We start from the raw sequence: 16,157 nt of genomic DNA on the forward strand, positions 1-16,157 counted from the left end.
TTGGATTTCAGTAGCCACGAGTGACTGGTGACTTCTGTTTTGGACAGGGCACAGCTAACAGCTTTTTACATTTATTTTATTTGAGAAAGAGCTTCTGTATGCTGGTTCACTCCCCACATTGCATGCAGTGGCCTGGGCTTGCCAGGGTGTCAGTCCAGGTGTGCCTCTCCTGCGTGTGTCAGGGTCCCAGCTGCTTGAGCCGTATCTGCTATCTCCCAGCATTGTGCCTTAGCCAGACACCAGAGTGCGGTGTCCATCTCGGGCATGCCAGGGTGGGACAAGGCTGTCCTGAGCAGCGCCCTCTCCTCTGGGTCGGGCACACATGTGCTCTTTCTGTAGGCACCTGTCGGTCCCTGGGTCTGTTTGTCGGGGGGTGTATCTCTGGGATCTTAGCCCACCAGAATCCTGGTTCCAGCACTCAGGCGGCACGGAAACCCAGCCAGCCTCATTGATAACTAATGCTCGTGGGCCCGAGTCTGTCTGTGGAGGCCTAGGTTTGTTTAGGTGTGCTGCTTCCCGGGAGAGTCACCAGCAAGTCAGCCATGTGAACGGGAGTGTGTGAAACTTGACCCGATCAATGCAGGAATGAACTGTGTTCCGCATGTGTAAGACAGCTTAGTGTACAGACCACACATGACTTGCTTTGAGGCCACTGCAGGTGGCTGCTGTGTGCGTGGGCTGCGTGAAGCCACCTGTGGGGCTGAGTGCTGGTTCTTTTCTCTCTCAGAGCCAGGGCCGTCCAGCCTGGGCAGCATGCTCATGCCTGCGCAGGAGAGCGCCTGGGAGGAGCTCATCCGCACCGGCCAGATGACGCCGTTTGGCACCCAGATCCAGCCGAAGCCGGAGAAGCAGCCCCGGAAGCTCATGCTCGACGAGGCATCAGGCTTTGAGAAGTACCTGGCTGAGCAAGCCAAGCTGTCCTTTGAGAGGAGGAAGCGAGCACGGGGCAAACGGGCAGCCCGGCAGGCCCCGACCCCCGTGACTGCGGCCACGGGCCCGGCGGCCAGCGAAGGGAAGCCCAAGCCGGGGAGCCAGACGCTGTCCAAGGCCGACAGGCGCCTGCAGAAGCACATGAGAAAGCTGCAGAAGCGGGCCGCGCAGTTCCAGGGCAAGGTGGTGCCGCGCCCGCGGAGGAAGCCGCTGGAGCCCGAGGGGCAGCCCCGAACAGCCGGCCACTCAGAAGGAGAGGAGTCCGAGTACTTCCCCACCGAGGAGGAGGAGGAGGACGAGGAGGACGAGGAGGCGGCAGGGGTGGACCTGTCTGGAGATGGCACTGACTATGAGCTGAAGCCCCCGCCCCAGGGCCGGAGGCGGCAGAAGAAAGCCGCAGCCCAGCAGGTGGACGAGGACTTCTTCCCCAGCTCCGAGGAGGATGTGGATGCCCCAGCAGCCGGCCCAGGGAGAGGACGCAAGGTGGCGAGGTGCCGTGACGACGGCGACGAAAATTACTACCGGCAGCGGTTAAGGTGAGCCCCGGGGGCTGGGGAACAAGTGGACTTGGTGCTGCCTCTGACTCAGGCGGTGGTTTCAGGAACACAGAGTGGTGTAGCAGCCGGGAGCCCCTGCTGTGTACCCGCAAGCACTGGTGTTTCTAGGGGGGATGGCCAGGAGGCACATATCTGGCTGCCGAGTCTTTTGGCCCCAAGGCAGCTGCAGGTGGAACTCAGAAACTTCCAGGTCTGTAGCAGGGTAGTCTGGCAGTTGATTTTAAAGAATGATATTCTAAATGTGCAGGTGGCCCTTGGCAAAAGAAAGGTTCCCCCTCCCTGTCTGGGTCTTTGTCTTCAGACAGGGATGCAAGTCATAGGTGACAGCAGGGCTGGGGCTAGAGCCGGGCCGAGGGTGAGCTTGAGCTGGCTGTGGTGGCTACACTGGGAGCAGGATAATTACAGAGGACTTTCCTGCAAAAGAAAGTGGTAACAGCTCACTTTGGCTGCTGAAGGAGCGGGCTGGCTTTCCACGTCCTGACCCTGAGAAGACACGAACGTACATAGCCGAGCCTCACACTGTGCCCGGGCACAACTGCCATGCCTGGCGCACTTCCCTCTGCCTCATTGTCTTCCACGCTGCAGATGGCCTTGGCCTTTGTCCCCTGGGCTTTCTCGGTAGGTGCTGCATGGCGGGCGGGAGGAGGCAGGCATGCTAAGGTTGGTGCTGTTTGTCCGTACATAGCCCCGCCGGCCTGTCCTCACCATCCCGGCAGCTCTGGGCACCCTCGTGTGTCCTCACACGGCCGCCCAGTTGGAGGGAAAGGCCGTCTGTGGCTTGCATATCCGGAGTGCGTGGCTCTTGCCTGGCCCTCAGCAGTTTGGCCTTTCGTCCAAGTGTGGGGAGCCCTGGTGGGCTGTGTGAGTGAAGGCCGCCCCGATGCTGTTTCTTTGGTTAGGTAGAACTGCCCTTCACTGTGTCCAGACTGCCGCACGCACCCCGAGTCCTCTTTATAGTAGATGGCGGTGGCGTTCTTCCAGAATATGCTCTGGAGGGTGAGCGGTCATCCTGGAGGCTCTGGTGCCGGCGTGGGGCTGGCATTTCTTGGGAGCTGCAGGGAGTCCCACTGCTCTGCTTCTGAGCCAGCTCTGCTGATGTGCCTGGGAAAGTGGTGGAGGGTGTGGCCTGTGCTGGGCCCCTGCACCCACGTGGGAGATCCAGATATAGGGTCCCAGGCTGCTGGCTGCGAATTCACCCCACCCTGGGGAGTGGGCCAGTGGATGCAAGATCTCTGTCTCTCCCCCCGCCCATTTGTAACTCTGCCTTATATAGCGTATATGTAATATATAATATATGTACGTACACAGAGAAAGGGGAAAAAAAAACTGTGTCCCTCCCTACTTGAGAGTACCTGGAGTTGGAGTTCCAGCTCCGGCTCCTGACTCCAGCTTCCTGCTGTGGCAGACCCTGGCAGGCAGTGGGAGTGACTCCTGGCACTGTGTGGGAGCACTGGGTGGGCCCTGCATGGCGGGCGTATGGTGTGCAGGAGCCTTGGGTGGGCCCTGCGCTGTGGGCATGTGGCATGTGGGAACCCTGAGGGAGGGGCCTGCACTGCGGGCCTGTGGCGTGTGTGAGCCCGGGGGGGGCCCTGCACTGCGGGCCTGTGGCGTGTGTGAGCCCGGGGGGGGCCCTGCACTGCGGGCCTGTGGCGTGTGTGAGCCCTGGGGGGGGCCTGCACTGCGGGCCTGTGGCGTGTGTGAGCCCTGGGGGGGGCCCTGCACTGCGGGCCTGTGGCGTGTGTGAGCCCAGGGGGAGCCCTGCATTGCGGGCCTGTGGCGTGTGTGAGCCTTGGGGGGGTCCTGCACTGCGGGCCTGTGGCGTGTGTGAGCCCTGGGGGGGCCCTGCACTGCGGGCCTGTGGCGTGTGTGAGCCCTGGGGGGCCCTGCACTGCGGGCCTGTGGCGTGTGTGAGCCCGGGGGGGGCCCTGCACTGCGGCCGTCTGGGCTGGGAGATGAGAGTGTGCTCCTCTGGACTTCTCAGATCAGCAGATTAATAAATAGGTTTCCGTGGAGCTGGGACATCCTTCCGGGTCTTTAGAGCTGTTGGCGCTCATTGTTATGCGTTGTGCAGTCCTGCACAGCTGTGGCTTCTCTGGGTAGTTTCTCATTGTAGCTCTAGGTTACATGAGAAACGTTGCTCGATCTATATTTTAAAAATTTATTTATTTTGGCCCTGGCGCAGTGGCCTAGTGGCTAAAGTCCTTGCCTTCCACACACTGGGATCCCATATGGGCGCTGGTTCTAATCTTGGTAGCCCCACTTCCCATCCAGCTCCCTGCTTGTGGCCTGGGAAAGCAGATGGGGACGGCCCAGAGCCTTGAGACCCTGCACCTGCATGGGAGACTCAGAAGAAGCTCTTGGCTCCTGGCTTCGGATCCGTGCAGCACCGGCCATTGTGAATCATGGGGGGTGGATCATTGGTTTGAAGCCAGGAACTTCTGGGTCTTCCATGTGGATGCAGGGTCTCAAGCACTTGGGCTGTCTTCTGCTGCTTGTCCAGCCATTAGCAGGGAGCTGGCTTGGCGTGGAGCAGCCAGGACTAGACCTGGTGCCTGTGTGGGATGCTGGCTTTGCAGGTGGAGGATCAGCCTTTCATCAAGGCAGGGAGCAGGCTGTGTCTTCAACACCATGCAGAATTAACAAAAGTACTAACTCAGCAATCTATATTCTTCCCATTAACTTGGGTCGATATTAAATATGTTTTAAGCATATCATTGTTTTGATCAAGAACAGTTTATTTTGATTGAATTTTAAATACGGGTTGAGTTTAATTTCGTGGCAGTAACTTAATAATGTTACGATTGTAAGCAATTTATTATCTCCAAAGCCATATCGTAAGCCAGTGTTTTGCAAAAGTTACAGTAAAACCTCAGATGAATTTCTGAAATGCCAATAACTCTAATTGCCACCAAAATACGATAGCTCTTAAAATTTTATAGCTCCGGTTATTAAGGCTATTAAGCCGCAGACACCCGCATTGATATGTTTGCGTTGCGTCTCCGTAGATGCTCTGTAGATTGGGGGATGTGTGGTGGTCTCCCCCCTAGGCAGCATGAGACCTGCTTTTTTATTTGAATGGCAGTTGGAGAGAACTGAGCTCACCTGCTGGGTCACTGTGTCCGTGATCTCCCCGTCCAGGGCTGGCCCGGGCTGCAGCCGGGAGCCAGGAGCTCCAGCCCAGTCTCCAGGCACGTGGGCCATCTTGTGCTGTCTTCCCAGGCCCAGGGGCAGCAGGAGGCTGGCTCGGAATTGGAGCAGCCGGGTCCGAGGTGGTGATGCTGCAGATAGTGGCCCATCCCACCAGTCCACGGCACCGGCCAGTAGACCAGGAGGACTGCTGGTCACCCAGGTATCAGTTAGGGCTGTGTCATGCGTGAAACAGAAAGCAGACTCTGGGAGCAGCTCTTGGGCTGTGTGCCCAGGCTAGGCTGACTCAGAACTTCACACACTGACCCCCCTGCTGTTGTCACTCGTCTCCACCCTTGAAGTACAAGGGCAGCTCCTGGTGTGCACTCCAGGCTCCCGCTGCCGGGCGCCTTCTCGAGCCGGGACGCCGCTGTAGGCTCACGTGGGTGTGTGCCAGGGCCTGTGGCACACTGGGCATCTGGTGGGCACGGGCAGGATGTAACCAGGCCTGCGGGGCTCTCACCAGGCAGGGCTGGTGCTGCAGGTGGGGACTCTGCCCAATGGTCCCTCGTTGTTGGCAAGGCCACGGGGCATGCCTGGACATCGGCACAATGGTTGGGTCAGCAGAGAGGCAAGCAGGTGGGATGCCCGCTGACCGTCAGCAGAAGAGGGCTCTCGCTGCCCCCGTCCCCCGCTGATGGTCGCACACTGCCTGGGTCAGGCTGCGGGTGTGGACTGGGTCCATGAGGGGCTGCCCTCCCTCTCACTGCCAGCCTGCTGTCTCCCAGCCCAGCCTTCGTCAGCGTGGCCGATCCCAGCCCTGCCTGCCCTGGCTCAGGGGCACAGTCGCAGGCTCGGGCAGGCCCCAGCAGCTCGTCTGCCCGGCTGCCAGCCTGGAACTGACTGAGCTGGCGGTGCCCACCATGTCCTGGGTTGCATTGTGAAGGCAGATACGAGAACCAAGGTGGGAAAAACTGGTTTTTAAAAACTTTAATTAGTTAACTTTCGTTAGTAGAGTGCTCCCATCTGCCGGTTCACTGCCCACACGTCCTCAGTGGCTGGGGCTGGGCCATGCTCAAGCTGGGAACTTGACCCAGGTTTTCTGTGTGGGTGGAAGGGACCCGAGTACCTGGGCTGTCCTCACTGCCTTCCCGAGTCAGGGTTAGTAGGAGGCTGTAGGTGGGAGCAGAGCTGGCTGGGGGGGGGAAACAGAGCCCTAACCACTAGGTTAAACAGCCCCTCTGCTTCCTGTTCTGCTTTCCCCCTTGTCATTCCAGGCTTTGACTCTGCGTTGCATGTCTTGACGGTGCTGTAATTCTGGCAGGCTGCCCTCTGAGTTGAGCCTTTGAGATTGCCGCCCACCGTGGCCCTGAAGCCCCTGAGTCTGAGGACCTGCCTTCCCTCCTGGTGGGGCCGGCTGGGGGCTGTGGAGGGTGCAGTAGCAGGTGTGACCACAAGGTGGTGCCAAGAGCCAGCACCTGCTGTCTGCACCCGGAGCGCCCTGACGGCCTGCGCCAGTGCAGGAGGCCTGAGCAGAATAGGCAGGATGGGGTAGGAAGTGTGATCTGAACCTGCAGAATCTTTAGATGTAATGCTTCTGTTTAAGATTGATTGATTAATTTGAAAGAGTTAGAGAGGGAGAGACAGGAGAGAGAGGTCTTCCCTCCATCCTTTGGTTCATCTTCCAAAAGGCTGCACCTGCCGGGACTGGGCCAGGATGAAACAAGGAAATAGGAACTTCTTCCGGGTCTCCCAAGCACGTGGACCGTCTTCTGCTCTCCCAGGTCATTAGGGTGCTGGCTAGGAAGTGGGGCAGGTGGGGCACCAGCCAGTGGCCACATGGAACACCTCAGCCACTGTGCTACAGCGGTGTCCCTGATGTAATTGGTTTTGAGTATGTTTTGTTGCTAAATGTTTTTTATGTGCCTTTCCCCGACTTTGAGTTAGGAAGGATGAGGCTCATTGTGTAAATCAGTTGAATGCCAGTAGTGGTCACCTTGTTCCTTGTACGTGGGGCTCCAAGGCCCGGCCAGCTGGACCCTGGTTTGGGGGTTTGCTGTGTAGACTTGGGGTGGGAGTCCAGCCCCAGGGGGAGGATCGGTGAGACGTGGGGTCTGGAAGGAAGGAGCTTGGTGGCAGCTGTGACTGAGGGGGACAGCCGGGACACTGGTTGCTTTTTTTTCCTAAGAAAGGCAGTCTTTTTTTTAAGATTTATTTTTATTAGAAAGGCAGATTTACAGGCAGAAGGAAAGAGAAAAAGATCTATATGCTGGTTCACTCCCCAAATGGCTGCAAAGACCAGAGCTGAGCTGATCTGAAACTAGGAGCCAGGAGCCTCTTCTGGGTCTCCCACTCAGGTACAGGCTGTCCTCTGCTGTTTTCCCAGGCCACAAGCAGGGAGCTGGATGGGAAGTGGAGCAGCTGGTGTTCATATGGGATCCCAGCACTTGCAAGGGGAGGATTAGCCCAATGAGCCATCAGGCCATCTCTTGGTTCCTTACATCCCGTAGGAGAGAGGAGGCTGAGCCGTGGGGGAGAAGTGGTCACCCGTGGTAGCCGTCCGAGGGGGCAGCTCGGTCAGCCCGTTTAGCCTGGGCACCTGTCCCAGCTGACATCCAGAACCTCCCTCCCCCCAGCCCCCTGCCTCGTGCCCACCCCCTTTTTGGCTAAGAGCCAGGGCTGCTGCCGCCTGCCCTGTGCTGCCGGGTCACATGCTCAGCCTGCTTGGCTGGCACCTGGCACCTGGTTGTAAAGCCCAAACAGCTTGATCTCAAGGAATTCAGGAGCCATTTCAAGATTTAGCCCAGACAGCTCAGTGCGTGGTTGGGAGTCTCCTGCTTTCCTGGGGAGCAAGGTGATGTTCCTTCTTGTGGGAATCTGCTTTACAGAGGAAAGGAAGTTACTCCCTGGGCGGTGGTTCACACACACACACACACACACACACACACACACACGCACACACGCTGCATTGACTTTCCACCAGTGCCATGCTGAGGCACAGTGGGGACCAGTGCAGCCCCGCGCCGTGCACACACCTCCCGCTCCAGCCTTGTGCGTGAACGTCGGCGTCCGTCTTCATTTACTCGGCGAAGTCTGCACTCCTAACCCAGGGTCTTTCCTCGGCTCGGCTGTGCCAATTAAGGCCACCCAGACAGACCATAAAAAGGCAGAGAAGCAGTCAAGGGTCGAGTACCTCGGCGTAGCAGATCAGATGGGCTCAGCAAGGGGTTCCCCGCTGCGGGGAATACGGAACCAGTGGTGCCACAGGGACACAGACCGTACGAAACACTAAAAGACCGACTGCTCGTGGACTCCTGGACTTGACTGAGGTCTGGCCCTCAGCGGGGGCAGCCTTGGGTTTCTGGCACTTCCAGAGTGGCTTCCCTGAGGCTCTGCGGGAGGGTGTCTGTCCCTTGGGTTCCCCCCCCCCCAGGTTGACCATGTCCTGCTGCGGGTTGGCACGGTGGGTTTCTGTGTGGTTGCTCAGCCTGGTTATCTGCAGTCAGGAGGGAGCACTGAGTCGATTTACCAGTTGCTCTGAAACGTTCCCGGACCCCACGGGGGGCACCTCCTTATGCAGGAGGGGGCGTTCCTTCCCTCCTGAAACCAGAGTGCTGGCGGCGTTCCATGCCAGGCCACTGTTTGTTTGTTTCTTTCTTTCTTTTAATATTTATTTATTTTTATTGGAAAGGCAGATATACAGAGAGGAGGAGAGACAGAGAGGAAGATCTTCCATCCCATGGTTCACTCCCCAAGCAGCTGCAACGGCTGGAGCTGAGCCGATCTGAAGCCAGGAGCCTCTTCGGGGTCCCCCACGCGGGTACAGGGTCCCAAGGCTTTGGGCCGTCCTTGACTGCTTTCCCGGGCCACAGGCAGGGAGCTGGATAGGAAGTGGAGCTGCCAGGATTAGAACCGGCGCCCATATGGGATCCTGGTGCTTTCAAGGCAAGGACTTTAAGGACTATGCTATTGCGCCAGGCCCAGCAGTGCACAGTTTCAAGCTTGGGTGTGTTCTCTGGCAGTGTTCGCACAGTGGAGAGGTGATTCTTAGCGACCCTTCAGCTAGTCCCAGAGAATAGAGGCTCTGGGGAATTTAGGGAGCAAGGATTCGAGTGAGAGAGCGCAAACGCCTGGCAGTCGCTAGTTCCTTCCTGCAGCTGGCTGCAGGGGCAGGGCTGGGCCAGACTGACCCCATCTGTGTCTCCCAGGAGCCTGCGTGTCTGTGCCTCACAGTGGTGTGCGTTAGCAGAAGTGGGACCAGGAGCGGAGCTGGGACTGCTGCAGGCATCTTCACGCGAGGCCGTGGCCGCCCCTCGGAGATGTTCTGTGGAGAGACCGTGTTGGTTAGAGCTGATGCTTAGCTCTGGGCTTGCGGCTCCGCTGCTAACTCCCTTGGCGGCTGTCTTCATTTTTCCCCACTCTCTAGCACCTCCCCCCGTTGTTTTTATGTTTTTTAAGATTTACTTATTTTTATTGGAAAGGTAGATTTATGGAGAGAAGGAGAGACAGAGAGAAAGATCTTGCCTTCCATCCACTGTTTCACTCCCCAAATGACTGCAACCACTGGAACTGAGCTGGTCTGAAGCCGGGCGCTGGGAGCTTCTTCTGGGTCTCCCACGGGGTGCAGGGACCCAAACACTTGGCCCGTCCTCTGCCGCTTTCCCAGGCCACAGACAGGGAGCTGGATGGGAAGTGGAACAGCGGGGACCGGAAGTAGTGACCTACAGTGACTCAGGTGGAGTTTAGCTTGCTATGCCATGGCACCAGACCCAATGTCTTCCTTAAACTTTACATATGTGTGTGTATATATATATATATATATCTGCCAATTGGGTTATAAGGATTGATTGAACTCAATACTTAAAGTGGTGCGTTGCACCCAGAGTACCTCAACAACTGGCAGTAGTTTTTACTCAGATTTGAATATGCATTTTCATGTGCAGCCTCAAACGAGGCTTGTTCAGACCCAACCAAGGCCACTGAGCGAGCCAGTATCCTGTGATGGCGGGGCGAGACACTCAGACGCCCCAGAGTCAGAGCAGCTGGGTGGAGAAGTGGGTGAGATCCCGCAGGCAGGGCGTGGGTTCTCCCACACCAGGCCTCTGGTTGTTCACCAGTTCGTTCACTAGGATGGCTCGAGCAGAGCTTGCAGCCGGCCCGGCCCGTCAGAGGCTGGGGAGGCCTGTGAGAACCACGAGGAGGAGCTGATGGCAGGAAATAGTTCCCAGTGCAGTTGGTAAAGGAGCGCCTAACCAAATCACTCCCTGGACCTGGAGCCCCCTTGGTGGTAGTTCTCCTTTCACACACTAGGGGGCACCAGACAGCTGTGCAGGGACCCTCAGACCGGCCCAGCCTGCTGCCTGGTCCTCAGGACAGATGGGTCAGGACCACCCCGCAGCTCCTTACGGCTCCGTCTAAGGTGGATGGCACAGATTTCCAGACCCCTTGTCATCCTAGTAGCTAGGATGTCAGGCCCAGAGTGCTCCATGTTAACAGCCCAACCTCTAGTGTTTCTTGGGGGCTGAGCTTAACTCCCGAGTGCCCAGCACTGGAGGTGAACTCACATCTGTTCTGCTTTAGACCCGTAGTTAACTGAGATGCCTCCATTTGACCTTCTTCATTAAAAACAGCAGCTGATACGTCTGTGCTCTCCGAGGCGTATTGTACACTGGCTGCCCCATTCAGTCCTTGTAAGCCTCTCGCCAGTTTCTGGCTCTGCACACCAGGAGATGAACACACAGCGTATAAGGTGTCCTCTGAAGGTCAGATGGCCTCTTTCCAGTTGAGGGCCAGGAGCGCCTTGGCCCACAGTGCCCTCACCTCTGGATGTGCTGCTGGGCTCCAGCCTGGAGGCAGCCGCTGGGACAGACCAGGTCCCGGTGCACAGCACACATGGCCAAAGCTGGCAGCCGCTGCGTTTGTTACCTAAGCCAAGATCGGGCCGAGGTAACCGTGGTCGTGGTCAGGGTCGTCGCTGCCCAGCCAGGCGGAAGCCTAGCCTGCTGTACATGACCCCAGCCATGCTGTGGGTCACTCCCTCTGTGTGCCCCTGACCGTGTTTAATCAGCAGACGGGGCTGGGGTAGTGGCCGAGGCCCACCAGTAGGAGAAAGTGCAGCTGGGTCGTGCCGGCCCAGAGATGGAGCAGGGCGTGTCAGGAGCCCACTTGGGGAAGATCTTTTGATCTTTTATGCCATCATCATTTCTGGCCAAGTTTTGTGCTTCTTTCCTTCCTTCCTTCCGTCCGTCCTTCGTTTAGCTTGAGGCAGGCACTTGTCTGGCCCAGGGACTGTAAATGCCGCTAAGACAGTTTGTCCTGACCTGGGCGCTTTAGTGTGTGCTGTGGAAGTAGATATGAATTTTATGAGTGCTCATGGGTGGGTGCTGCGGTGAAGACCCAGCCATGCCCAGATGCCACAAGGCCTGGAGGGGACACTCAGAAGACAGGGCAGAGCCAGGGGCCGGCCAGGCGTGCAGAGGTGTGTCTCCTGGGGACAGCACCACACAGAGATGTCACTGTGGCAGCTGGCTGTGCTTCTGGGCTGTGTGTTGGCAGCCTCCTCGGCATGCTGGCAGCTCTAGGGGAAACGTAACAGCAGCGGCACGTTCTCAGGTGGGGTCTCAGGGTCCCGTCGATGGCACCTGGCAGCTCACGCCAGGACAGTGTGGCCTCTGGCTGCCCCCCACCCCACCCCAGAGCCTGCTGCCCTGGCTCAGGCGGCCAGGGAGAGCTCTCCCCGCCTGCCTCTGGTTGGAGTGACAAGTTAATGCTTATTCCTGGCGGCTGCCCGTGGAGTCGGCGCGGGCTCGGGGAGGCAGTGCCTGCCAGGAACACCAGGCCCGCTCCGTTTATGTGGCTGCAGCTGTGACTGTCGCGTGCATGGTGCTTGTAAACGAGAGGATGGAGAAGGTGGGGAAGTGATTCCTCGTCTGAAAGAGGTGAAGATGGGTTGATTTACTGCCCCCTCTGCTTTTTCTCAGCTAACTCGTCTGTGTGGGAAAGAAAAGAATCTTAGCATTCCAGAACCATTTCTGGTGTTTAAGATTTCAGCTCGTTTAGTCCCAGATCTGAACTTCGCACACGTAGGGCCCTGCCTGTCCCCCAACCCGCCCGCCAGTTTTAAATGTTTCCAAATGTGATTCTGTCCTAGGAGAGACACTACACTTCTGACAGTCTGCTGTTCCATAGCGTGACAGCATTTTTTTTTTTTTTAGGTTTATTTTTTATTTATTTGAGAGGCAGAGCTAGAGACATTTTCCATCCGCTCGCCTACTTCCCTAATGGCTGCAGTGGCTAGGGGTGCACCAGTCTGAAGCCAGGAGCCTGGAACTCTTTCCATGTCTCCCGTATGTGTGCAGAAGCCAATACCAGGGAACTGGATCAGAAGTGGAACAGCCAGGACTTGAACTGGCACCCAGAATGGATGCTGGGGTCCCAGGTGGAGGAGGTTTGCCATGCTGTACCATGGGGTGGCCCTATGTGATGGCATTTTCAAGTTAAGGTTGTGTCTACAGGGCAGGCGTCTCCTCGCCTGGGGTCCATCTGTCCAAGGAGTTCCCTAAGGCTCCGTTTGCTGAACTCTGTTGGCCTCCGTGCAGGTGGGCTTGGTGTACCTGGGCAGCACACCGTCTCACTGCTGTGGTACCGAACTACACACGGGGGGTGCTCCCTCCTCTGTGAGTAGGCACAGCGGTGATCGGGAGGGTCTGGGTGAGGGCAGCACTGCGTTGCCTGGTGTGGTGCTGCAAACCCGTTTTTACCCTGGGCCTCACACTGAATCTCTTCCCCAGCCCAAGAAATAGGCCCTGTGGGGGTTACAGAGTCCACGAGTGCCAGCGGGACTCAATTCTAGCCAGTCCATGCCCAGGTGTGTGTGTGTGCATAATGGGAGACGGGTATGGGGGGCTGGCTGAGCTTTGTGTGTTGGGCCCAGAGATCCCAGCACACCTGCTGGCCAGGCAGACCACCCGGCCTGCCAAGCTCTGGCCTGCCCCTTCACCTGAGCAGGAGCACCCACGAGGCCCTGGGCAGTGTCCAGGTGGGCCAGGCCTTGGCCTCCCCGTGTGGAGGCCATTTGAGCCTCTTTCCACCCTCTGCGGCACCTGCTGTGTTCCTGCAGCGAGCCCCGCCTCAGTGGGCGCTGCTTAGCGGTAGCTCCTAGCCGCACGGGGAAGTCGTGCAGCCCAGCAGGGGACTCTCTTGGAGGGAGCCCCCAGTGTGTGTGGTTTCAGCCCTGGCGTTTGCTGTCTTTAATTTGTGTGTCCTATTCTCCTGGGGCGGTTTATTTTCACCATGATGCAAATACGCAGAGGCAATAATGATTTTTGCCCACCGCCCTCAGTCGTTTGTTAGCGGACTGAACACGTCCGGCCGCTTTTCCTCTTTGTGTGTGAGGGAAGGCGCTGGGAGGGCATCCTGTCTGCGTGGCTTCTGTGGTTTCCTGTGTGTCTGAGGAGCCAGGGCGGGCGGTGGAGGGAGCCTGCCGATGCAGGGTGGTGAGCTGCCCAAGGCTGTGCGGATCCCACAGAAGGACACGGTGCCGCGTGGATGGAGCGCAGCCTGTGACCCTCTCGCAAGGGCCTTGCCACACCACACTAGGAAAAGTCAGCCTCTTTGGGTGGCGGCGTTTCTCTTGGGCCAAACTGTCTTTGAAAAATTGCGAAATAAAATCTTTCTCAGTGGCCGCGCTAGCCGATGAGCTTCTTCCCGGTTTCCTGCTGGAAATGTGATGATCCTTTGCAGTCCCCATGCTCGGTTCTCGGTTCTGGCTGTATGAATTCAGATAGCAAAGATGGTCCCGTCAGAGATCTCAGAGAACGAGCAGCAGGAATCGCCACGTGTGCCCGAGGTTCCACTGCTGGTGTCTGAGTGCCCACAGCGAACCACCTGCTCACCTGGGAACTGGCCTGTGCGGGATTGACACTGGGTCCCAGGCCTGTGTCTGGTGGGGGGGTGCTTTGTGGTCGTTTTGGCCAGGTAAGACTTTATTTGGGAGGGAGGGAGTTGGTTTCGTGTTGGTAGCAGCCCTGGATGGGTGGGCTGGCCCTGCCCCTCCACTGTGAGCCTGGGCTGGCTTGGGGACAGAGCCGCCCTGCTGTGACCGGTGCCCTCCTCACCTTCCACTGTCAGGTACACTCACACGGTCAGAGGCAGATGAGCGGGCTTGGTTTTCTGGTATGTTGCTGCTGTCTTTCGCCTCCTGGGAACTTGCGGGTTAAAAGACAGCTGCCTGTCTACTGCTTGAATCTGCTGCCGCTGCGGCTTCAGACTCGGGCTCAGCCGTGTGCGGGCTGCGGACAGCCTGCCTTCAATTCTGCGAGTCCGTGTCCTTGAAAACTGTTGAATTTTGTGAAGTTTCTTCTTGTTTTCCCCAGGTCATTGACATTTCTCCTGCCACTTGAACATGGTGCTGTGCCTCTGAAATATAAGCCTTCACAGGACACAAGCAATCGCAGTCCTTATTCGGACAACTCTTGTGTTTTCTGAGTGGTTAGCTCTCGGCACTTTTATATTGTTGGTTCTCCTCCCAGTTGAATGAATCTGACTGAGCTCTTCCCTGAACGCTTGCTTTCCGTTGAAGGTCTTGGGCTGGGACCCATTTTTCCTTGTGCGGTGTTGCCGTTTGGAGGCGCTCTGTTCTGCTGAGACCCTCACCGGGTCTTCTGTAGACTCGGTTCATGTCTCAGGGAGAGGAGTTTGCCCTCAGGGACTGCAGGAGAGAAGCAGGTGGTTTTTGATGATGAAATGAAACCTTACGGAGCTGTTTCTAGAGCAGCTGTAATCATTGAGGTAAGATTTCAAGTGCCAAGGCAGGAAAGGAGCATCGTTCCTCGTCCTTGAATAGCAGCGCTCTGGGCACCGCTGGCAGTGGGCATTCCCGGCACCATCCCGACTCGCCTGTTTGGGTTTGGTTTTATTATTATTATTATTATTTTTCCCTGTGGGTGATTTAGAACTCTCTGTTTCAATCAGCTTGGAGACGCTGAGAACTGAGCTGTGATTTTTGTCTTTCCTGGCAGGAGGTGGAACAAACTGAGGCTGCGGGACAGAAAGGAGCGTGCGCAGGCCGAGGCCGACTCCGAGGAGAGCGACGCCGAGTTTGACGAGGGCTTCCGCGTGCCGGGCTTTCTGTTCAAGAAGCTGTTCAAGTGCGTGCCCTGTCCCGGCTCTCTCGTCTGTCTGTTCCCAACCTGTTGTATGGGGGTTCATGGTAGTTAGCAAGGAGCCCCTGGTGCAGGTCCTTGCCAAAGCGAGGGCAGCTAGAGGCACCATCAGATGGCGTTTTGGCCACATGCTGCACATTAAAACTAGATGCTCACGCGTTGACTGAGGGGCGTGGTGGGCCATCTGTAAGCTGTGGGTCGGTGCAGCGGGTCTCAGCAGACCACCACCGACGTGGCTCAGAGCCATCCGTGCTGTTGGCTTTGTGCTCAGTAATTCCTCATTCCTCAGCCAGGCTAATCCAGAGCTGTTGTGGACGTCAGTGTTTTGTTTCCTTCTAGCAGGATCTAAGCTGTAGGACTTCTTTTCTTAGTGTCTTGCATGGCACCTGAGGGTGTGATCCCTTGGAGCTGACCGGATATACCTCTGTGTTTTATGTGGGTGTTGAGAGAGGAGACCAGAGCAGCACCTGGAGGGGGCGGTCGTGCCTGAGGCTGGCTCCGCCTTCCCTCGTGGGGTGGCCCTGGGTGCTGCCTGGGTCCTGGGCTGTGAGTGAGCCCGCAGGAGTGTTTTCATTCTTACCCCGCCTGGGGTTTACGACCAGCACTCCTCAGACCTCCTAGATGCCTTTGGGAAATGAAACTCTTAGATAACGTCTTTCTGTGTCCTTTTTGTAGCAAGTTTGCCGTCTAGTAGCCCCGAAGCTGTCTGCTTCAGAATAGCCTGCCCTTTCTATTTCCGCCCCAAGAGCTGACGGTGCGGTTTGTGTGTTTTCTCTCCAAGGGGTGTGGTGCAGAGGAGGGGCCGGCTGTTTGATGCCTCCGAGCCAAGAGCTGCAGCCTGAAGCTGTGGCACGGCATGGCATGGTTCAGTTGCCGTAACCAACCAGAGGAAAGACCAAGGAAATTCAAGTCCAAACCTCACTAGTCCTTTATGTAGGAAAACATTGATAGTCTGGAGAGGTGGCTTTTGGTTTGTTGCTTCTCCCAAATGAAAATTAATTGTGGAAAGGTAAAGAAAGACAACATTTGTTGGCAACTCTTTTCATTTCTCAAGTGATTGCTGATAAAGAAAAGGCCAGCACAGTGTCAGTGTTGGACCAACAGAAGGGATACCCAGATGGAGTGGACAGAGGCAGGTCTTTGTGCCAGTGTGCTGTGTGCCTGGGCTGGCACATGCCGGAGGGCAGCTCGGGGTGCGTTTTTTTGGTTTAAACATGACATTTTCTAGCAGAGGAATTTGGCAGTTAATAACCAATAGAGTTCGGTGTTCCTGGCTTTTAACCCCATAGTAGTTACAATGAATATGTTTTCTTTTCCTTTAACTAGGCTTAATGGCACATTCCCAGAAAGTATTTTGTCAACATTTTTATTTTTACCAAAA

The 16,157-nt window shown here is 56.9% G+C and overlaps 1 protein-coding gene across 1 annotated transcript in view; it reads left to right on the forward strand.

Moving 5' to 3' along the window:
• The window catches only part of ERCC6 (ERCC excision repair 6, chromatin remodeling factor), a 69,470-nt gene that overhangs the window by 13,044 nt on the left and 40,269 nt on the right, over positions 1-16,157 (forward strand). Inside the window, exons 5-6 of the mRNA XM_040970330.1 lie at positions 728-1,466; positions 14,633-14,761. Of these exons, the coding sequence (XP_040826264.1) occupies positions 728-1,466; positions 14,633-14,761 (868 nt within the window). The remainder of the gene's footprint in view (positions 1-727; positions 1,467-14,632; positions 14,762-16,157) is intronic.

The sequence above is a fragment of the Ochotona curzoniae genome, unplaced genomic scaffold (genome assembly GCF_017591425.1).
Source record: "Ochotona curzoniae isolate NIBS_2020 unplaced genomic scaffold, NIBS_Ocur_1.0 scaffold_4763, whole genome shotgun sequence".
Lineage (NCBI taxonomy): Eukaryota > Metazoa > Chordata > Mammalia > Lagomorpha > Ochotonidae > Ochotona > Ochotona curzoniae.